We start from the raw sequence: 24,684 nt of genomic DNA, 5'->3' as shown, positions 1-24,684 counted from the left end.
ATGTCTTTCTTTTTTTTTGTTTAAATATCATACAAGCCAAATAACCAAATTAAATAAATATTTACAAAAAAAAATTCAAAAATAGAAGGCTGGGTTGTAATATTGACATAAGTTAACTATGAGCTATCAAAAATAAAATGTGAACACATTAATTAAAAACTTATGAAATCATCAACTTGCCTCACCATTACACGAAATCCACTTCATTGTCGTTCATTAACTCATTCCCACACTGCTGCAACTGAAATTTTTTTCCTTGTAATTTATTGAACCCATCATCACAAGAGCAAGAATAAATGAATAAGGGCCTAACATCTCATCAGCGTCATTAGAGACGATGAGAAGTTAGCGGGGGTTGTTGGCGGAATGTACTGGTGGAAGGAACTGGAGTGTCCAGGGAAAACCCATAATGGTTTTAACTCGAGAAAAATCTGGGTACAACACTGCCAAGAATCAAACCTGGATTGCACGATGGCAGGTGAGTGATTTCTCCATTCGACCACTCGCAACCGCTCACGAGACATAATCCAGCATTCTTACTTGCTTACGCTGTGCCAGCAATATTTTTACAGACCAACATCAACATTGGCTAGTTAAATACGTACATATGTTCTTGAGCTGATTCCGGCAACGAAAGCACGTCAACAACTCCAAAGAGGTGTGTCATAAATAACCAGTGGTGTTCCCAGGGGATAGTGGGATATATATCCCCCCTGAAGCTATAAAAAAATATGCATGATCTCGGTAAAGGCAGTAAGTTATTTTTGGTGATGCAAGATTACACCTGTAATCAATAACCACAAAGGCAGTGATGCATGTTGAGAATGATAACGTAACTGTCCAAACCCATTCGTAAAATTTTTGAACACAATTTTTTTTTCAAGCTTTTTTCCTGAAATAAAATTCCTGTAAAGGAACTACTTAAACACTGAAGATACATACAAAACGTTTCACACTATTCAAAAATATATTTATTTTGGTGCATCATAATAATAATAATTTTCAAAAGTACGTAAGTTGGATGAATCACTCAACACAGGATACCATGATAGGTGACATGAAGAATGTAAAGTACAGCCTGACGCTGCGACAAATAAACTTTATAAAATACAGAATTTAGACACACAGCCCATACATTAAAAATTGGTACAATCCCCCTTCCATCACCTCAAAGCATAATACATACAAATTACAAAATACAATTTTGGAATTATCCATGACTTTGTCAGGTCAACTTGAAAAATAAGAAATAAAAATTGTACAAGAAACAAGCACTACTAAGCTCACTTATATTTTACTTACAAAATTTACATTAGCGCAAAAAAATTTTATTTTCAACAATTGTTTGGTGAATGCAACTTGAATTTCCAAACACCAAAATGAATAATAAAATTTCCATGGTCACAACTAGCGACAAATTTCCTCCAGAATAAATACCATATAAATTTCGAGAGACAATACAGCAGATACTGTAGAATAACAAAAACAAGTAAACAGTACAGCCATGAATCAGAAGTTTTCAGAATAAGATGACACAACATACAGGACGAGGTAAAATTTTTAGTACAGCAAAAGCTCCTTAATCGGACCACATCTGTACCAACTTGTGGCAATAAAACATGCATCTGAAAGACACTGCTTGAAAAAAGTCTCACACCACATCTGTGATTCTGATATTTTATCTTCTCTTCTTCAAAAAAAAATATCATAAACACAGAGGGAACTAAATGCTTAGGCAGAGCAGTATTTTACTTGGGGGTCAAAATTACAAACGCGTATCTGCCTAAAAATATCCAGAAAAATCTAAACGCGAGCTGCTACATCACTGCCAGATTACATAATACTACAAGAGTAAAAGTGCTGGATTAAGGGGGTAGTAATGCAAATTTTTTGTTTCTACTATTGTATTTTTTTTTAATTCATTCATAATATAGCAATATAACCATTTTTAATTATTTATAAAAGGTTTTTATCTATTACACAGGTACTTATTTAATGGTTTTTATGAACTTAAGGGCAAATTTCTATGTCAGTCCTAACGTGTGCTGAAAGCATGAAACCATTTTTTGGATTTAACATTTGTATTTAACCTTCAATCTTAAAATCATGCTATTTTTAGTATAACATTCGTTAAATCGATAAAAATTAGTTTCTCCCAAAAACCCTGAAAACCTCAGGTTTCTTTGTCTTGGGAAGATCTAATTTTTATTGATTTATGAATGATATACTAGAAATACAGTGTTTAAAGACAAAAGGTACATAGGAACAGTTAATTGAAAACTCTATTGCATCACATTATTTCAGTACATGCTAGGTGTGACATAAAAATTTGCCATTAAGTTCATAAAAACCATCTGATATTTGTAGCACTAACATATAATTTTATCACTAATTACATTTACTATATAAGTTCAAAGTAAATCAGTAAAAATAAAAAAAATAGTTTACTGATGAGATACATAAAATTAAAAAGAATTTAAAACCTTTTTTGATATTTAAAACCATTAGAAGACTTGTTTAGTAGAAAAAAACCTTATATAAAAAATATAATATGCTTATATTATTAAATTACAATGACAAAACAGTAGTGTCGGCTGAATTTGGCTTTTTATATGTGTGTTTGCATATTAATTTTTTTTTAAATATTCATCTTTTTTGTTCACACAGTGAAACCAGTAATGCCATATGTCCAAAATAACATCTTGAATCAACAATAATACTGTTATTCACTCATTATAACGCCCAGACAAAATCTATTCCATCCACCCATTAAACCATTTGATATGACTTTCTGACGTTCTTGACCTATTAACAAAGTATACAAATAATCAGAACACTCTTTTATAAAGATAAAACAAGTGAGTGTACCAAAAGATCCCTCACCAAGACATTGTTTCCATTGGCTTCACCCACACACAGTACCCCAAACTATCCCGAACAACAATCACAGCTATTTGGTTTGTAACAGTTATTCCAGCAGCCAGATTAGAATATAAGCTTCAAATACAACATGAATATCTCTAGAATGATTGCTAAATTAATTAATTATTAACCACAGTTACAGTCATCACCAAAAGTTTGAATATTCACAAATTACACACATTTTAAGATCCAAAATTTGAATGCAAAAAGGAAATAAAACATTTCTACAAAAAAATATGAACTAATATTATATATTAGGCAAACACTTCAAAAAAAAGACTAGTCCAACACACAATAAAATACATAGGAAAACCGTGATTATGCTCACATTCAAGTAAGAATGCAACTGATTACAAGTAATAATTACTATTTTCAAATGTATGTGCAGAAGAGTAATTTCACATCTCGACAACCACTGAAATGGGTTTCTCGTGTTTAGTAGAAAATTTGAACAAGAAATGTACGTTCTTTGTAATGGGTATACATTACTTAGTCTGACAGGTTTTTTTTTTTCGTGCAAAAATGGATTATGAATAGATTTAATATTTTCCCGTAAAAATGTGTGTTTCAGACACCCTACAGCATGATTTTGTGGCAGGTGGGAGAACCCCTTCAACGGGTGTTCTAAAAATTTGGTCACAAAAACACTATGGTATATTGTATACTCATAATTCTAAACATTCTGGCAATATTTTTTGTTTAAAATGACAAAAAAATTTTGGTTCAGGATACTATTTTGGTTTCTGCCACATGGCAGATATTCCTCTAGAATGTTATTGGTCAACAGCCATAATACAACTCCAAAAATTTACTCAAGTACGGGAATGAGGTATACTCTTTCTGTCTATAGACCAAGATTTATTAATTTGCTCTTAATTTGTTGCGGTGTAGCGACGATTGTGCTGCATAATACGTAATGAACCACAACATTAACAGCATCCATACAGTACCAACTTAATGAAAACCTGATAGAGAAAAAAAAAAACCATAGGAATGTTTAGACGTGACAACCATGCACAGCAATACAAAAACATTGTGCACACAAAACTGTGGAATATAAAGAGTACAATAAGAAATACGTAAGATGAAAAAATGTAATATCTAACAAAATTTTATATAGGTACCTAGTTATAATTGTTAAGTTTACACGCATATCAAACATAAAAATAAATAAAAATTTTAAATCTGTAACCATTGCTATTAGAGTTCCATAAAAAGTAATCATTAGAAGTATGTGATAGTAAAACTTGTAATCAATTAACCTTCAAAACTATCAGTACAGTATAGTGATGAATGCCAACCCTACAGACTGATGACGGTAAAAAAGAAACTACATAAAAATATACTACTGGAACTATTGTCATTCACAAACATGAAATTGTTGTTTCATTAATATTCATAACAGCATGGTAGCAAAATGTGTTCATTGCTGACACATTTTCTGAAATGCAAAATATGATGCACCATTGCAATAAAATACTGTTATTATTTACATACAAGCTAGCTTTTAAACATAAATATTTGCAGGCTTAAAACAGCAGCATCCCAAAACCAAATTTCACACCAAAAATGACTAAACTCTTAAAATATTTAAATACTTAAATACTTAAAAACAATTCTCTTACAATACACATGTGTATGATATTGTATCTAGTATCTACATCAATCACTATCCAAACCTTAAATACAAAACTTTGACAAGCATACTTTCCTTCCTTCTAACATGAACAAAATATTCTTCTAGAAACCACATTAATAGTCATTTAAGTGCAACTAACCAACACAGTACGCTTGTATAGTAAATGCAATAGTCTACCTCAAAAAACACTGGTACCAAACAGAAAAAACACACTACACAAAAAAAAAAAGCTGTTATGTTACAAAATGAAGATTTTGACGCTTAGAGAAATGGAATACCTACTGTGCGCTGGTTCCGACACACTTTAGAATTTTAGATACATAAAATGGAGGACATTTCAAACTAATGCAGTGGTCGTTCCACCAACATCTTCAGTAGTGAAACACAATGGTTTAAAACCAATACTGATCCAATTACTGACACATTTCTTTAACAGTTGATAACCGAAAAAAAAAAACCAGAGCTATAAAAAGGTAAACAGAGAAGATGGGTGATGCCTGAATGGATGAAGTTGCACGTTCTTCACGTGTATCAGTTGGAAATCAATTACATCAGAAACTTGGAATATCGGTAGATATTGATAGCGACACCTGTATTTCGCGAATACATTTCGTGTCAAGGTATTTCACAAAATACTGTAGCTTTTCTCCTGTGGTTATTGGCTGAGGTCGGTGAGAGGTGTCGTCCCGCTCTTGACGGGGCCAATGAGAATGTGGTCACCGTACTGCTGCACCCTCACAATTTGCCATGACCCTTAGAAAAAGCTACAGTGTTTTGTGAAATACCTTGACATGAAATGATATCGCGAAATACAGGTGTCCCTAAATATTGATATTAAAAGATTTCATCATTTCACTGATCTTCAGGGTCCCTGAAATAAACTCACTCTTCCGCATCTTCAGAGAACCAATCATCTCGCCAACCTAAAACGCGGCAAGTTCCGCCTACCCTACAGACCACACAACAGCAGCACTGTATCTCCCGAGCTTTGCGCCCAGTTCAACTGACGTGTACGACTGGCAGACAGCAGACTGAACCAAGCTGTACGCCGACGCCACCGGCTGGGAGGTTACGGAACCACTCCCAGCCCGCACGGTGCACACGAACTATGTAATTCAGCTTGACGTGCCACATCCACACGCTGTGGTCTCTACGAATCAACGCAGATGAGATGAGAGAAGAATGGCACCCCATGGAGCCGAAAGCCTAACCAGACCGACAAGAATAAACTACGGCTTAACATTAAGCCAAAAAAATTACAGGGAATATTAACAAACTGTACGCAGGGTCTTAGAGCCGTAAATTTGTGCCTGACTTTTAGAAAGAGGCAAATGATCCATACAAACAAGACAAACATTTAAAACCCAATATTTATACACACACTACCATGGAACCGAAAAAAAATACCAAGTACAAATTAGAGCAATATTTTCGGAGCTTTCCTAATATTTACTTATTTAGGTACATGTAAGACAACTTCAACAAATGAAACACCTGTACGTACAATTGCATTTAATATGATCCAGAATGACATAAGCATACCAACACTTGTTACTCTTAAAACGTCTAACAAAATGCACTCTTTCCTTCAAGTTGAAGTTGAAAAATCAGATTATAAAAAAACATCTCCAAAACATTTGTGTTCTTCGATAGAGGTGACGAACTTAAGACTATGCAAGATATCAAATAAGTTTTTACCTTCATTTCACCACAAATTATAAGCACTTAGTAATACTGTATGAAAACGATACATGTACAAACAAGACACAATATTATATACAACACAGATTATACACAACTCATAGCGTAGTAGTTCATTTTGAACAGCAAAATAGCAATAAGCCTCACTCTATTTACACTGAATACACCATTATTTCAAAATGACATTCTGCTGCCAGTCTTTGAGACCGGACAAGCTAAATAACTGCACAAACACACAAAAAAGTCCTGTATATACAAAAAAAAATTACATTTTTAAACAATATGGTTTTAATATACATTACTACTTCACTTAAAAAGCTCACATACAAAAAATATGTACAAATATTTCTTCCTGAATGTTAGGCTGGTATTTGTAGTCATTTCGGTAGCATACCGACAAAAACAATCTAATGAGAATAATACATCTAATAACTTAAGTGCAAAATGTGCAATAGTCTATGAAAATTATGACTCTTTCTTTTTGAAGCATTTTGTGTAACTATTTCCAGTGTACTGGGATGATGGAATTTTGATGATTGGTTTTTTTATACTTTTTCAGCTCGATACTCTCAACACTTTCTATACACTATATTTTATTTAGAAAACAGAAACATGTTCTTAAAAATTAATTCAAAATCAAATATAAACATATTCCTTTAAAAAAATTTCCACAAACTACATACTTAGTAAATTATAATATGTTAACAAAAAAGTATAGATTATTTACACAAATACGATGAGTACAATATAGACTGAAAAAAAATTAATGTTATTAAAAGTTCCTCAAAGTCTACAAATTTTTCTTAGGAAACCAAGCAAGTGAACTCTTTAGGGATCAATCCAATTCTCTTCTTGTTAAAAAATTCCAGCTGTTCAGATACAACGGCAGCTGTTGGAACGCTTCGGTATTCCTAGAAAGCCTGTATAAGCAAGGAAACAAATGTGGCTTCTTCCAGTATCTCAAGTACAAAGTTAGGATTTATACTTGACACTATTGATTCAACCAAGTATCGATGGGTATCGAGTTATCAAAGTATATATAGATTTGATTCAATTACATGCCTGTTCAAAGAGATTACCTTTCCGTCAAAATAATTTGAAAATACCCAAATAAAGTTTTTTTTTTAAAACCTCAAAGGATTTTTTTTTCATTACTCAGATAACAGTTGGCATTCGACTATGCAATAGTGCAATAAAGCAAACAAATGTGGTAGTCATTTTTGCAAGATTATGACCAAGATAAGGTTAAACATTTGCGTGTTGGTCAGGACAAATAAAATAACACGTTTGACTTAAAAAAAAAGACACACAACTGTAGTAAAGATCCAAACTGCTCACTGACTGATTACGAAACTCCGTTACCTGTCGAAATAAGTAGCACGTAGAACGTGGCATGTAGGTGTTTCACAAATAATGGCTCCGAATTCCAGCCTAACAGTTCTAGCCCAGTACACATTAATTTTTAATGTAATGTTTTTAAATCAGGTTAAAAAAAAAATTCTTGTAAAATTCCACTGATACATTTTTTCATGCTGGAGAGTAAAATGTGTGTATAAAAATTAACTATGGAAGACCAACACAAAATTATCACTACTTCCAAAATGGGCATCTACCTAGATCTGGCCTACTTACTGAGCAATTCCATACTACAGTGAAAGACTATATGGTACAACACAAAGATATTGAAGAATTGTTTTACCTGATTCACCAAACAGCTAAACACAAAATACACTTTAAAACGCAAGTGCTGTGAGTGGAACCGGACCAGAAGTTATCGACACAACTGGCACAGTTCTGAGCAAATCACTGGCCTGCAACAACAGACGTGTGAACCAGTTAAAGCTAAGCCAATGATCAGAAGACAGTGGCCCAAATACAAAAATTGCTGTCTAAGCCAGCTAACACATTAGGAAATTGTCAAAATAGTCTAATCCCCGTTGATGTAAATTGTAACAATTTGATGTGACAATAAAGTTTTTCTTTTTTTAGACGATTTGAAAATCAATCTAAAAAAAAAACATAAGTACAATTTTTTTGGATATTTCCATTTCTGCAAATCACCAGACAAAACCACCTCCGATCCCTTAAATCACTTCCGTGACTTCTCTTCCGCTATTCCCCAGTCATGCGTTTACAGCCAGTACTCTACTTCGCAACGTGGCTAACTAAAGTGGCTGGCAAACAGCAGAAGAAGAAAGTCACGTGACAAAACTGGATCCCTGCTGCATATTTCAGGATGTCTACTGGATTGCAGGGATAAAAGTTAGTTACCTCTTTTGGCCCTTTGCGTGCATTTAAAAAACCTTGGGCTAATGTAGCTAATGACAGCCACTGATTTTATATTAACCAATTTAACAAGATAAATGGATTAAATTAAAATCCCGTTTTCAAATGCAGTGCGTGGCGTAAAACCGAACTTAATGTATCTAAAAACCATATTGCCATTCAACCATTCAATACTGTAAGGTTTCACTAAGTTTCGATTGCATTCACACGTTCTAGTGAATTAAAAAATATATATATCTATTAAAAATTCTCGAACATTTCTTTGGACTTCTGCGACCTAATCTACAATTCATGACATCTCGGGGGAAATCGTCGAGATCCTTAACGCTAAAGGAAAAAAAGAAATATTGAAAAGTTCTTGAAAGTTCTTTGAACTTTCGCCAACTTTCCTGCGATGCATGGCGTCTTCGGGACTTTCGTAATTTCCACGGGGGCCCCGGTTAAAAAAAGGGGACGCGGGAAAGTATCATCGGAAAGTGTTCTCGACTTTCCGGGGCTCTCTATCCCCCGCCGCGTGGGGGTCCCCGCGACCTTTGAATATATATACTGTATAGAAGTCGCCAGCCCAGGTTAAAATTTCTAATACGGTTTTGAGGTAGTCGGTTAATTCACCGCCGCAATCGCCACCATCTCTAGGGCATCGACTTGTGGTGGTCCCTAGCGGACAAGCGTCGAACTCTTCAAACACCCAATTCCACTCCCTTTGAACGACCTTGAGCTGCAGTGAAAGATTGGCAGAGGGGGTGCGGGGGAATGACAGCGGGCGACAGTGCTGCGCATCTAACGTGCAAATAACAACCTGAGACGACACAGGGCGTTACGGCAGCGCCCTGCAGCGGTGAAGTTCCCAAGCTGCTCGTCACGCGCTCCTGAAAAAACGTAGAGTAAGTCCTATCCACTCGCGACTTCTGTACAGTATGTATATTCAAAGGCGGGACCCAGCAGACACCCTGCGGGGGAGGGGGCGGAGTCACTCGGTGTAGCGTCCCAGCACCAGCGCCCTCAGCAGGGGGCCCACCTGCTCCTGGTCGTGTAGCGCCTCCACCAGCATCTTCTCCACGTTGCGCATGATGGCCACCTTCTGGTGGTCCTTCAGCGGGTACGTCACGCTGCCCGTGGGCCCCGCCTGCAACCGCCCGGCCCGCCGGCCGCTCGCGTCAACCGCTCCGACCAGCACAACCGTCACACCGCATCTCACAAGCACCCTTCCAGGCAGGGGCGCAACAACTAAATTTCCAAAGGGGGGGCAATATACCTTTTTATAAAGAATCATCGATCCCCCCTATTGGAGCGGGGGGGCCGGGGGTCCTCCCCCGGGAAAATTTGTATTTCAAGGTGGAAAATGGTGCTATTTAAGCAGTTTTATTATCTAAAAATTGATTACACAGCATTTTCTTTGCCCCCGTTTGCCCCCCACTTCAAGGTTTCAGAGGGGGGGCAAAATACCCTTGCCCCCCCCCCCCCCTGTTGTTGCGTCCCTGCTTCCAGGGCTGGCGCGTCCATATAGGCGAACTAGGCAACCGCCCAGGGCGCCAAGTAGCTGGGGGCGGCGCAGCACGACACACAACAGCTGATACAACATGTTCAACGATTATTGAAACTATATGAAAATGGATTTTTGTAACAGTTTAGGAATGTTCATATCGATGTAAGTAATTATTTTAAAGTCCACGGTGACCTGTTTATGATTTGTAATAAGTAAAAAAGTAAAAAAAAAAATAATAAACACGAGCCTGCTTACATTTGATTGTTGACAAAATCTTAGGGCTTACGTGAAGTATTTTGAGGCAAGGAAAAATTTTTTTTGGGGTGTCCGGCCAGGAAGGGGGGGAGGGGAGGGCCATTAAGGTTTTTCGCCTAGAGCGCCAATTTACCTTGGGCCGGCCCTGCACCCTTCATCATGGAATTTTAAAAAGAAAAATGGCTTGTCGCACTGAAATCTCAGGGATTGGTAGACTTTTAGGACTCCCAACGTTTACACGTAAAAAATTTTTTAAGTAATTTTTTTTTGGTTGCGAAAAGAAAACTTGACATCTTAACCTTAAGTAATGTTTGTTTTTACATCATTGTTTTAAAACTTTGTTCTTAATTCCACTGCTTGATGATTTCATCGAGACAAGGCATAAATACATACCATAATGTTAATAAATACGTACATGAAACACATATTTCAAGTTTGTAAGAAAGACATATTTTACAGTAACACATGTGCAAACTGGCATGAAATGTAGAATGTACTTGGAAACTCGATTCCTGCCCCCTCTGTGTAGGAGGGCTGTAATATGATGGGGGGGGGGATACACCCTTGCTACCCGCTATGGATTACAATTATATTTCCAAAATGATAGATATCTTTGTAACTTTATGTGGTTAAATTTGTTATTTTCTAATTCTGTTTTCGCATGTTTTTTTTTTCTTTTAAAATTCGGAAAGGAAGGAGGAGGGGGGGGGTCTGGACCCTCTGGACCTCCCCTCTCCCCCCTTGCCTCGTCACTGGAGGACCCGCAACTGACAAGCCAGAGCTCGGTGCATCGTCCACACCGGAGTCATCGGAGACAAGAGGCGACGTGGGTTTTAAACCCACCACCTTAATCAAGGTCCGTACCCTCTCGTGCAATCAAATTGATGACTATTTAAGGACACTTTTCTACTTCACCTTTACACCCCTATCATGAGGTTAAAAAACTATTTGCAACATCATCATAATGTAAACAATTGAGAAAGTATTTAAAATTTAACACTGCGCATATGGATTATATTTAATCGAATGAAGTTCTACAACCACCGCAAAATTTTGTGGCCGTAGCTAAGTTATTTCATTAAAATGATAGGGGGGTAGTAAAATCTCACAAATGTATGTGAAAAATAAAGACTATAAAGGAAATAATTAAAATATACTGTAAACTGGTGACTGTTTACAGTGTTACCCTTAATTATTTCTAAGAAATATTTTGGCTGTCAGCGACAAAATTTTCTCTGAATTTTATTTCATGTCCCCCCTCTTGGTGGTCCGGGAGGGAATATATCGCCGCTATACATTTTCGGCTGGGACCACTACTACCCACCATTGGGCCACCATATGTGAAAGAAGAACAGGCGAAATGCCGAAGCAACCTCCGTAATGTACAGGAGTCAGTCACTTTCCCATGTTATTCAAAGATGACCAATTATACTCACTTTCAGCGAATTGAAAGGCATGATGAGGCCAATGGGTTATTATACGCGGCTATTGCCGAGAACTAATCTTAAGAGGCCACTCCAGTGTTTCAGGGGCACTACGCAACCCGCGTTAACCTCATAAGATACAATGCTATTTTCATTTTGCTTGTAACTTATTAACTAATATAGATTTCAAAATGATGCTAGCTTGATATGTAAGACAACGATGCTCTTATCAAAGCCCCTTTCTTCAAAAACATGCATAAACTATGGTTCAAACCTAGACAATACACTTACGCATATTAGTAAAGATTAGAATAAAATCATAATTTATGCACATTTTTGAAGAAAGGGGCTTTGATAAGAGCATTGTTGTCTTACATATCAAGCAAGCGTCATTTCGAAATCTATATTAGTTAATTAGTTATAAGCAAAATGAAAATAGCATTGAATCTTATGAGGTTAACGCGGGTTGCGTAGTGCCCCTGAAACACTGGAGTGGCCTCTTAAACGATACAAATGGAACTAAAATGAATCCACGTACACAGAAATGTGGTCATGGTCAGCAGAGAAACCTAACAGAGCCAGAGCTTCGCGAGGAGTCTGGAGCAGTACAGCCCGACTGGGGAGGCGCGGCGGCCACGGACCTTGTACCAGAAGTTGATGGACATGGTGTAGCCACCCCGCATGAGCGACTCGACGTGGTGCCACCAGTAGACGGGGATGTAGAGCACGTCCCCGGGCCCCACCACCGCTTCCTGCCCGCACACGTCCCGGAACTTGGGGAAGCGCCCCAGGTCCGGCCGCTCAAAGTCCACCTGCCGGGTCCCGACAAACGCGAGACGTCCATCAGTACAGGAGACTCTAGGACTAAATGACTTCATGTAAGCTTTTGGGACATACATATGGCATTGCTATGCACTTTTTCTGTCGAAGAAAACTAATAAAATACCCAAAAGACAAAAATCACAAATTAAGCAAAAAATTCGCTGTTGTCAACAGGATATAAACACCACATAAAATTCCATAACAGAAAAAGTGCTTAGCAATGGGCAGTGGCGTATGTCCAAAAGCTTACATCAAGTCATGCACTCCCATTGCACAAATCTTTCAAAGATAATATCAATGACAAAATATCTGTATTCTGGGTTAGCTTCTTTTTTTTTCTTTTTTTTAATTTTGCTTCAATCTTTAACATTATTAATATTATATAGTGTATTGATTTGCATATAATGTTGAAGAAATTTGCATATAATATTGAAGTAACTCACTATATTGGAATTCAATTTAAGGTTTTTCACAATACACAGTTCAATCTTTGCACAACTAAAAAAAAAAGCATGTTCTGGCATTTATGTAACTTGGGACTTGTCTTCTGTGAGGAGTGGCGCGTAAAATACTGTTTTATGTTTTACGTGGTATCAGTGATATTTTTTTTAATTTGTTAGTTGAATGTAAGTATTGCAGATTAAATAATCTAATTATGTGAGTACAGACAATATTTTATAGTTTTATTTTTTTGGCCAATTTCATTTTTAAAATAGGAGGTTTCGGTGTTAATTGTTTTTATTTTTTTAGAACTCTGATTCATAAACATAGCAAAATTTTCAGCAAATACAACACTTACTTGTTCATTGATACTTCACTAAAAAGTGTCATTTTGATTGATACATGAAGCATTTTCACAATATAATAATTGGTAATAAGTATGTCTACCTACTGGGAACAATAAAAATAAATCAACAAGTATACGTGCGTTTGAAAAATGTAACAATGTCGTAATGTAAAAATTAGTTACCCTCTTTTATCGCGTAATCGTCGCACCTATATTTTAGGCCGTCAAAATTGGGATAAAAAAACTTCTGGCGTAAACGTCGCATGATGTTTTTGGTCCCGCTATTAGATGCAGAGCACTTTGTGTAGGTATCTATTCCATATAAAACAAGTATTTTAAAGTAGAAATCTAATATTTATTCGGACATTACCACTATTTATTTAATTAACGGAAATACAAGGTTGTCTGACTTGTACATTTTTTTTAAAGACTTTTTAAACGTTATTTGCTTATTTCCTTTATCTGATCGTCTGCGTCGCCGCGGTGTACCGCTTATAAACATGTAGCCAGCACTAATTGGAATCATTCATGTTTGGTTATGTTGCTTCCCGTATAGAGCGCACGCACGTAGTCGAATATCGATATCTCACCCATTGCATGCAACGCGCGCTCTCTGACAAATGCCGAGTTAACTACATTTGCAAGCCTGCACACTTTAGTGGGAAGTGTGTACTACGAAGGTAGTTGGCGTTAGTTCATGTTGCAGATTCAAGTGGCTTGCGTTCACGTCGCAGATTTTGTTTTTTTTATTTAAAGTTGAAGAAAGGTTTTTGTTGCATGAATTATTAATTTAAATTGTTTGGCGTGCTCTTTTAAAGTTAACTTTTTAAATAAATGTACTTACCATGAATGGGTTTTGTTTTCATGAATAACTTTACCTAACAAAATTTTTTTTTTTTTCCACATAATCACCGCACCCCTACTTTTCAAACTTGATTTTAGAATAAAATGTGTGACGATTATGCGAGAAAACACGGTACTAGTAACGGTTGCAAAATAAAAAACCTTAATTTTTTTCCAATATATTTAGTACATACATTTGTGTACAACCTCGGTGCTAAATAATTAACATTCATTGACTTTAATGTATTGAAAGATTAAATTTTTGTAATATGAGTTCAGTTTTGATTAAAAATGCTGATTAATTTAATTATTTTTTGATATATTTAGGTGCTTTATGGTGTATGGACATGCTTTTGTGTGTTATTTTGGCTCTATCGCAATTCACCATGTAAGCTTGTCCCTATATAGTATCACTGATTTTTATTCTCAAATATGAAATTATTTTGACCATGAGACAAACACAGTTACCACATACTATTTAATCCCATGTATTTTAATTGTTTGTTAGTAAATTATGACCTGACATACATCAGTCCTGCAGATGCAAAACCTCATGTCAAAATGTCAGACAATTGCGAAAACTGTACCTCAGTATCTTAGAAGAATCTTCCATTTTTCCCTAGTCAGTAGCCTTACCACAAAATAGTACCCAAATGTTTTGGGTTCAGCTAAATCTGGTGCAGGGAATTTTAATTGAATTATTTATGTTGGAGGAGGAGGGGATGTTTGCCCTTACTTAAAATCTTTTCACAGCAAAAGTCATTAGCGATGGATAAACCCAATACGTAATTAGGGCTGTTCCAATACGCGATAATGGTATCACATATCAGCCGATATTCAGCTTTTGGCTGATACCACAGGTAAAGGCATGTTGAGTTCACCAACTCTGGCCAAAAAAAAAAAAAAAAAAAAAAAAACGGAAATGAGCAATAATGTTTACATACTCCAAACCTACATAAATTATATTAAAACTACTTTCCCAACACCACGAATGTTCTGAAACATGGTTTTGGCATAAAAATTGGTTGTCTGTAAAGTTGGTTTACGGACGATAGTTTAACCTGAAAAACAGTTTTTTTATTCTTTCAAAGATGTAGAAGACTATATAAAAATAAAAAATAATAGCAAAGATTTTATAGGGTAAATTCAATCCCACTTGTAATGTATGTTAACTAATAAGTAAAATGTAATTGTATATTATTATTATATTTTTTTTATGTGAAATTGTATGTTTTTGTTTTTTGTGAAATTATATATTTTGTGCTTTTGTTTTTTGTGAAATTGTATATATATTTTTTTTTTGTGAAACTTTATATGTATATATATATTATTTTTTTTTTTTCCTATATGTACTTGACATGTATCATACCCCAGAAATGGGGTCAAAGGATATGAAAATAAATAAATAAATAAATAAAACCTTAATGTGATGTCATAACAAAACATTGAAGAAATGATTGCATACTTTTATGAATAAAATTTAATCATTTTTTATTGAATTATCACTATTCTGTATGGATACAAAGGAGTGAAATGAAATCTACAATTTAATTGATCAATTTACTTTTATTTGCACTCATTAATTCAAATAGGTTTATCACTTTAACTATAACTTTTATACATGTTTGCTATTTAACTGCTTCCAATCTGTGTTATTCTGTTAAGGATAGGACGACGATAGGAAAAGTAGGAAACGAATGGGAGTGTTTCAAGTTTAACGTGCCTCGAAAAAGTCAAATCGATGGTTGTTCCAATCGAGTGGAAGAGAGATAGATGCTGCGCAAGCGTACAACGAGCGTAATGGGACACAGCGTAACGGGACACTTTTCGTGCGTGCAGCCGGCGTTCATCGATTTACTAGACGTTGTCGCGTCAAAAGCCCCATCAAGAGCGGAGAGCGAGCGTACCTGGCTCTGGCGGTCGTGCGGGTGGAACACGGGGTACGGGTAGAAGCAGTCAAACTGCGCCGGCGGGAAGAGGATGCAGCGCTTGTGGCCGCGCACCTGCGCGAAGAAGTTCTCCTGCTCGTCGTAGTGGCACGGCGTCACGTTGCCTGCCGACGCACCGGGGACACAAGACACCACACCCCTGGCGTGAATCAACAATCACCAGCTGCACAGCGCTTGGAAGTCCCGTCAGCCGAGATACACAGAGATGTAGATCACATATAGTAAATATTTTTCTAGCAGGATTGGCTGAATTCAATTAATTTATTTGCAATCAGCCAGTGATCCTTCTGATGTGATATTTTTATTTTTGTATTGATTTAAGTGATAAAAACTAAGAATCAGTGGTATTTTCAAAACCATTACTAATATGTAAAATAATTTTGTCAAATGCTACATTTTTTGTATGACATTTATAGTGTATTGTGGCCTGCACAGCAACAATAACAGAAGATATTAGAGTAACATACTGCCTAGTATACAATTACTTGAAGGCTTTTCCGAAAACCTGCTCAACTTCGTTATAATCATGTAGAGAATCTCTGAGTAAAACTATTCAGACTATACAACATTTATTACTTCTCATTTGAAAAAAAAAATAATAATTGGTTTTTGATTATGGTTAACTATAAGAAAAAAATAGAATTATTGCTAAATTTGATGAATTTGAAAAGCATAATGACTATACGATTTCAGTTTCTGATGAGATTATTTTCGTTTTAACACCAACAGCTAGCTATAAAGAATAACATTAAAAAAATCGAAGACGGAGGGAATCCGTGTCATCATACGAACTCCTGGCACAGATCTCTGAAGATTTTAGGTCAGTGCTCCACAAAAAAAGGAACCACTTTCCTCGAAAGACCTGCCCACCTGGGCACCTACCCCTGTGCCGAGATGGGGCCCACTTTGAATACTTTCACATTCACTTAGCCACTTCTTACGTTATAGTTCCTCAACTAGAATTGTTCTGTGCATTGCAAAAATAATAGAAACGAGAAAAAAAATGCAAAAAGGTTTTTGAGGGTTCCCCCCCCCCCCTTTTTTTTCAATATTTAAGTTAAAAACTTTAAAAAAAAATTAAACAACTTTTTCATACATTTTCTCAAGGCTCAGTTGCATGCAACATTGACGTTATTTGCATTTTCACGTCACTAATGCTAATAAGGTCTGTTCTGTAAAATTATCAAGATAGATCTCTCACATTTTACTCCTTGCACAAATTTTTTCATCAGATATTTTTTTATACCTGTAAAACGTTGCGCAGTTGTTTATTGTTGATAATCATTATCACTAGTGGGACATTTTACAGCTAAAAAAATAACTTTTGGTTAATATTAGGTGAAAAACTTTTGTGACTGACCATAAAAATCAATCAAGAGAGCTATTATAATAAATTTACAGGAATAGCCCTTGAACATTAATAACTAGCCGGAGCACCCGTGCTTCGCCAGGGCGGACCACAGGCAGAACACGCACGCACTGGTCGTTGAACATGCCCCCCTCGTTGTAAAAGCCACTGCCATATTAGGGACAATCCAATGGTGAAATTTCAGCAAGAAAAATTAAATTTTGCTTTAAAGGGTAGTTTTCTCTAGGTAACACCTAGGCAAGTGACCTTCCTCATATATTGGAAAATCAAATGTGCAAAATTTCATCGAGATTGGAGCAAAATTGTAGATCTGTATAAGAAAAAAAAAACATTTAACTTGCATTCTAAAAATTTGTTGTCTGTAAAGTCGGTTTACGGACGATAGTTTAACGTGACGTCATAACAAAAAACATTGATGAAATGATTGCATACTTTTATGAATAAAATTGAATAATTTTCGTTGAATTATCACTATTTTGTATGGATACAAAGGAGTGAAATGAAATCTATAATTTAATGATAAATTTACTTTTATTTGCACTCATTAATTCAAATATGTTTATTACTTTAACGAACAGATTATTTTAATTATAACTTTTTGAATGAAAGTGATTGTTTAATTGGAATCTTCAATTGGCTCCAACTTGATATTAAAATTTCTAAATATTTTTTTTAAATTCTCTTTTATGTTTCTTTTTGTTTATTTTTCTTTATTTTGGAAAAATGGAAAAATAAAGCGTGCAGCCGGCATTCATTGATTTATTAGACGTCACGTCAAAAAAACAACCAAAAATGTGCGTGTGTGCATGTGCCAACAACCATTCAATCGGGTGAGCGATGCGAGAACGCGTGGAAGGTACGGGATTGACGACAACGCAGCGTGCGGGACAGTGTGGTGTGTGTTTGGAAGCTGTCGTCGGGAGAGGTGGCTAGCAGCACCTTCCATCGAGATGAGCAGCAGGTTGGCGGTGAGGTTGCCCCAAGAGTGCCTGGTCTGCTTGCCCTTGATCCAGTCCCAGTTGAAGCCCAGGAAGTCCTTGACGATGGCCGCCCCCACGGTGGTGTTCAGGGCCTGCTGCAGGTACAGTCTGCGGGGGGGAGACACAAAGCAGTCGTCGCAATCAACCAGAGCAGCGACCGATGGCAAAGTCTTTCAAATCTACATTAGAATTCCACTAATCCAGACCCCGCTTGACCCGTTGTCCGGTTGATCCAGATGGAATATATATAAAAATAACAGAATTTATTACACTGAAACAATTAATAAATTTTTTAATTTTATTCACAAATGTTAATAATGTTAGCATGTTCCTCCCAGATGATGGCGACTGCAATGTCGACCGAAACGTTGGTGAATTATTCGCCAAGGACACTGCTACAAACCAAAGCCAAGCTACTTTATTCACAAATGTGTTATATCTTTTTTTAACACTGCACCAGTTTGTAGGCTAAAAACTTACGTCTATGTGAACAGTAGTATTAAAACAAAAATTAAGCTGTAGGAAAAATTTGTATTTTATGAAAACCAAACACTTATTATTAGGGACAAAATTATTTGGTGAATTGCGATAAAACTGAAATAACAATGAAAAACGTGTTAATACATTGCATAACACTGAAGTATAAGTTAATACGCCATTTTATTTATTTATTTATTTGTTTATAAATTGTGACATGCACACCAACCAGGGACCGGAAAGTTACTTTTAAAAAGTAACTCAGTTACAGTTACAAATACTCCATTGGAAATGTAACCCTGTTACAACTACAAGTTACACTACTGAAAATAAACCAGTTACAGTTACAGTTCTGAGAAAAGTAACTGTAAGTTACTTTTTGTGAAAAACTAAAAATGTGATACGTAATATTGTTATAATTAAAAGCTAATAAAACATTTTGTGTTTAGTAAAGATATATGTTTATTTAAACTGAAAATTTTTTAATTAGGTTTTAAATTACATTGAGTAATTAGTTCACACTACAAAATTGTACGCAGCACCACACAACAAGCACTTCACAATAAGGTTATTTTGATCACTCGACCGAATTTGGAAAAATTAGAATATGAAGGCCACGGCAACGAAAATTCTTGACTGCTTTCTCGGCTTCTCGCTTCATTAGATTCTGTCATTGCTTTCGCGCATGTGCACAGGTAGGTTAATTAATTAATAAAGCTGTAGCAAACCGTATGTATTCGTTACTGAGTAACGGGTGCGGCATCTAGTAACGAGTAACGAAACGTTACACACGAATGCATTTCGTTACTCGCATTTTTCGTATGTTTTACGCATGCGCGCGCTTATTCATTACAAAGAACGATGTTTGTTTATTAAGAAAAGTATAATTTGGAAATTCATCGTCCAAGTTTTTTACTGTTTATTAAAGGTATTGTGTGTGTAGAAAAATTTTGAGATTGGAACAGAAACAACGTAAGAAAGTACTTTTTACAAATTATAAATATGTATGTTTTTGTTTTTTATTATCGCGTATTTTCACATTTTTTTTGTTCTTATCTTAAAATAGATATTATAATAAAGCCGCTCTAATGAGATTTAATTGTTTCTTGGTTAACAAAAGCTGTTATGTAATTATCAAATATTTTTAATTGTTTATATTTGATTTATTATTATTTAAGGTAGATGTACCAGTAGTCGTCATGCTAAGAAGAGTTTTATAAAAAAAAAAATTGTGTACATAACCTTGTAGGTGTATTACTGCCCCTACATGTTTGTTTTTAACCTCAAACTTTACTCTACAATGCTATCCAACACTCTTCGATAAACACAAATTATTTTTGTAGATTTATAATTTTGAAAAAAGTGTGATTTCGAGCCAGTAGTCGTCATGCAAATTTTCGTGTTTGCCAGTGTTCGTCACATGTTTGTGCCAGTAGTCGTCATGTGCGATTTCGGCTGCATTAGTTTTAATTCATGGATCCAGAATGGTAGTATTGTACTATTTGGGCTTCAAATTTTATTTGGTACTATATTTTAAACATGAAAATGGCATTTCATAAAGATCGTTCAGTAATATAATGAATAATCCTCATTAAATTTTGAATTTACTTACAGCACTCACGGAACAAAGAGGGACAGCACATAGAGCTGTAGCAAACCGAATGTATTCGTTACTGAGTAACGGGTGTGCCGTCTAGTAACGAGTAACGAAACGTTACACACGGCTGCATTTTGTTACTCGCATTTCTTGTATATTTTACGCATGTGCGCGCATATTCAATGAATTTACGATACAAAGAACGATGTTTGTTTATTAATAAAGTATAATTTGGAAATTCCTCGTCTAAGTTTTTTTACTGTTTATTAAAGGTATTATGTGTGTAGACAAAGTTTGAGATTGGAACAGAAACAACGTAACAAAGTATTTTTTTACAAATTAGAAATATGTATGTTTTTGTTTTTCACTATCGCGTATTTTCACGATTTTTTTTGTTCTTATCTTAAAAGAGATATAATAAAGCCGCTCTAATGAGATTTAATTGTTTCTTGGTTAACAAAAACTGTTTAATTATCAAATATTGTTAATTGTTTATATTATATTTATTATTATTTACGCGACGTCATACTGTACGTGTACGCAATACGACTCAATTCGTTGCTGCAACATAACATAGCATGTTATGCGGTATCACAAGTAAAATATAAAAATGAATCAGGGCCCGCCCTTCTTCCTACCCAAGGGCGATTTGCCTTTGTGTTTATCGGACAATGTGTTCCTTGGCACACTATTTTTTTCCGCTGCACATTTTATACTCATACCATTCGCTACATCTTTAAGAGCAGCTTCCATGGCTGACTCTTCATACAACAGTATTTTCCGTTTTGGCATTTTGCCCTGTAATTAAAGAACGAGACACATTACAATGTTTAGTTTACTTATTAATGTCAAAATATATATCGAATGACCCCTAAATTAATGTAAACAACAATGCCTACACAATTTTTGCAATCAATAAAGTAAAGTAATTTCCGACCCAGAAGTCGTCATACACATGCATCGGAAGTCGTCATAGGTGACGACTACTGGATCTCATCATAATAACGTACTTTGTCTATTAACAACAAAGAACCAATATTATTTAAGAACTTTAGGGTGTAACTTAGCACAACTTTAAATAAAATATTAAATGTACCAGTGCTCGTCAGGTATGACGAACACTAGCAATACAAGGTTTTTATTGATCCGGTTTTCGTCACCCTAACTAAATCATACAAAGAAAACGAATTTTTTTAAATAAACACTTTCACCTCTTCAAGAACATTTAACTAACACATTCAGCACAAAACATCACGAATAAACATGAAAAATTACAGAATTAGAAGTAAAAATGTGCACTAACGTCCTTAGTGTTTTAGTATAGGAATTCCCCTATTTATCTTCACTGCTCTACGAACTTTTGATGCACGGACTTTTTTTGATTGAAAATAGTGTTTGTTCCGAAAACTATTGTGGTAATTTCAGCTAGAACGTCGACTAAATTTTTGTCAATATTTAAGTTGGCGATATATTGAGCTACTTCTCTATTATTTACATTTGAAGTTGCTAGTGACGACCATTGGAGCAGTGACGAGTACTGGGGCACTTACCTTATGCGACGTCATACTGTACGCGTACGAAATACGACTCGATTCGTTGCTGTTAAATAACATAGCATGTTATGCGGTATCAGAAGTAACGAGTAACGATACGAAAGTAACGAGTACTAATTGTTATAGTAACGAATACATACGGGTACACTTTTTTTCGTTACTTTTACACCTTTATTAATTAAACAGCACAGCAGTAAACCCGCATGTCACAAATATTAAATAAATGACATTCAAAACAAAATACGAGCGCAGGCTAGCCAACAGCAGTTTTACAAGTACAAGCAATACTATCGCAAATAATATGCTTGTCGGGTTTTTCTTTCTGGGATTGAAAAAATCAACAAATCGTTGTTCGTTCAATAAGAAATACATTTAAAAAATGTAACGCAAGAAGTAACGACAATTATTGTTACTTTAAGGCAGAAAAATGTAATTCAATTACAGTTACAGTTACTGAAAACTTAATATATTGCGTTACCATGATCGTTACCATAAAAAGTAACTGTTACAAATAACGTCGTTACTAGTAGCGCGTTACTTCCAGTCCCTGACACCAACACTCTGAGAAGAGTGGAAATTTGCTATTCGTATTATTTGAAGCTTCGGTTGTGATGTTAAGCTTCGCATTTGTTGCAAAGCTTAAAAAATAACTAGAAGATTTAAGATTTTCTCATGAAAATGTTTAGTTTTTTCCTTTGTTTTTTTACGTGTTTTGCTTCAATAATGTTGGTTACTTAAAAAATATCCAAAATATCAATCATGTATTTTATTAAATAAGTGTAAAAAAGCTTCGCCGAGAACAATATTTGCAAATCGATTCCACTTCGCAAATATTTCAAATATGCAATCTGATATTCGCTTGGCATCAAGGAACTAGTATTCCGCTTAGCACTTCAATCATGTATTTTATTAAATAAGTGTAAAAAAGCTTCGCCGAGAACAATATTTGCAAATCGATTCCACTTTGCAAATATTTTTAACCATTCAATCTGATATTCGCTTGGCATCAAGGAACTAGTATTCCGCTTAGCACTTCAATCATGTATTTTATGAAATAAGTATAAAACAGCTTAGCCGAGAACAATATTCGCAAATCGACTCCACTTGGCAAATATTTCAAACATGCAATCTGATATTCGCCTGGCATCAAGGAACTAGTATTCTGCTTAGCCCTTCAATCATGTATTTTATAAAATAAGTGTAAAACAGCTTCGCCGAGAACAATATTCGCAAATCGACTCCACTTGGCAAATATTTCAAACATGCAATCTGATATTCGCCTGGCATCAAGGAACTAGTACTCCGCAACCCTCGCGCACCTCTCCTCTCCCCTCTTCCAGTTGCGCAGTCTCCTCGCGAAGTCGGGCAACTTCATGTCCACCCGGCGCGTCGGCGGCGTGAAGCTGGGGACGGACTTCTTGTCGTCGTAGTACTTGAACTTGTGGTTGCGGGACACGAACACGGCGTAGTCCCCCCCGCCCATGTGCTGCTCCAGGTACTCCAGGTCCCACTTCAGCGCCGACGCCACCAGGTTGGCGCCCGTGATCACCACCGGTTTCTGGGGGAAACATTTCAGGAGCGTTCCCAAATGCACGTCAATCAAAACAAATTTTAATTAAAGCTAAAAAAAAAAAAAAAGGGGGGGGGGGGTTGTCTGTAAAGTCGGTTTACGGACGATAATTTTACGTGATAACGTCATAAGAAAACATTGATGAAAAATTGCATACTTTTTTATTTTCAAATAGTATTTACAGTTTTTGCAAATTTAATTTATATAATTTGTTTAAATATAATCACGAACAATTAGTTGAAGAGCCCACCTTAACCTGTTTGATATTATAGAAGATATTCTCGCACGGTGGTTGGCCGGTTCTTTCACGCTCGGCTCAGGCGGAACGTGACAATTTTTCGTTTGTGCAGCCGGTGTTCATTGATTTATAAGAAGTTACCATGTCAAAAAACTAATGCCACAAAGAAAACAATCTTTTATTAACTGTAGGAATGGCAAAAAATTTTTTGCAGCTTTTCATTCCGAAAACCAGCTCAACTTCGTTATAATCATGTCGAGAATCTCCGAGTAAAACTATTCCCAAAGTTCAAAAAAATATTTGCAGTCAGCCAGTGATCCTTCTGCTGTGATATTTTTATTTATGTATTAATTTAAGTGATAAAAACTAAGAATCAGTGGTATTTTCAAAACCATTACTAATAATTAAAATAATTTTGTCAAATGCTACATTTATAGTGTATTGTGGCCTGCACAGCAACAATAAAAGAAGATATTAGAGTAACATACTGCTTAGTATACAATTACTTAAAGGCATTTTCCGAAACAGGCTATATAAATCACAAAATTATTTTCTTTTTCAGAGCATACCGTTTGTGTTGAACAAAAAAATCTCATTTATGTAATTAGCCAACACTACAGACGTGAGTGAAAATTATCTGGAAAAATATATAACTGACATAATCTGAAATTTTGTTTCTTACACTAACATAGATTTACATAGTTTAAGATAGGTTATTAAAATCTTTCTATGATGTAGTTTAATACCACTCGTAAAATTTTACGTTATTATCATATTAGAGTTAAA

The 24,684-nt window shown here is 35.6% G+C and overlaps 1 protein-coding gene across 3 annotated transcripts in view; it reads right to left on the bottom strand.

The window, feature by feature from the left end:
* LOC134539486 (hypoxia-inducible factor 1-alpha inhibitor-like) overlaps positions 1 to 24,684 on the bottom strand; it is a 61,385-nt gene that overhangs the window by 35,205 nt on the left and 1,496 nt on the right. Inside the window, exons 2-7 of one of the 3 annotated variants that reach the window (XM_063381562.1) lie at positions 23,410 to 23,648; positions 18,423 to 18,571; positions 16,073 to 16,218; positions 12,355 to 12,525; positions 9,567 to 9,674; positions 6 to 7,182 (exon numbers count right to left, since the gene is read on the bottom strand). In XM_063381562.1, the coding sequence (XP_063237632.1) occupies positions 7,174 to 7,182; positions 9,567 to 9,674; positions 12,355 to 12,525; positions 16,073 to 16,218; positions 18,423 to 18,571; positions 23,410 to 23,648 (822 nt within the window). In that variant the 3' untranslated portion in view covers positions 6 to 7,173. Of the gene's footprint in view, positions 1 to 5; positions 9,675 to 12,354; positions 12,526 to 16,072; positions 16,219 to 18,422; positions 18,572 to 23,409; positions 23,649 to 24,684 lie in introns of those variants that run through there. The other 2 variants (XM_063381560.1, XM_063381561.1) reach the window with 2 other exon arrangements.

This window comes from Bacillus rossius, chromosome 15, assembly GCF_032445375.1.
Source record: "Bacillus rossius redtenbacheri isolate Brsri chromosome 15, Brsri_v3, whole genome shotgun sequence".
Taxonomy (NCBI): Eukaryota; Metazoa; Arthropoda; class Insecta; order Phasmatodea; family Bacillidae; genus Bacillus; species Bacillus rossius.
This window is presented reverse-complemented; position numbering and strand designations above follow the sequence as displayed.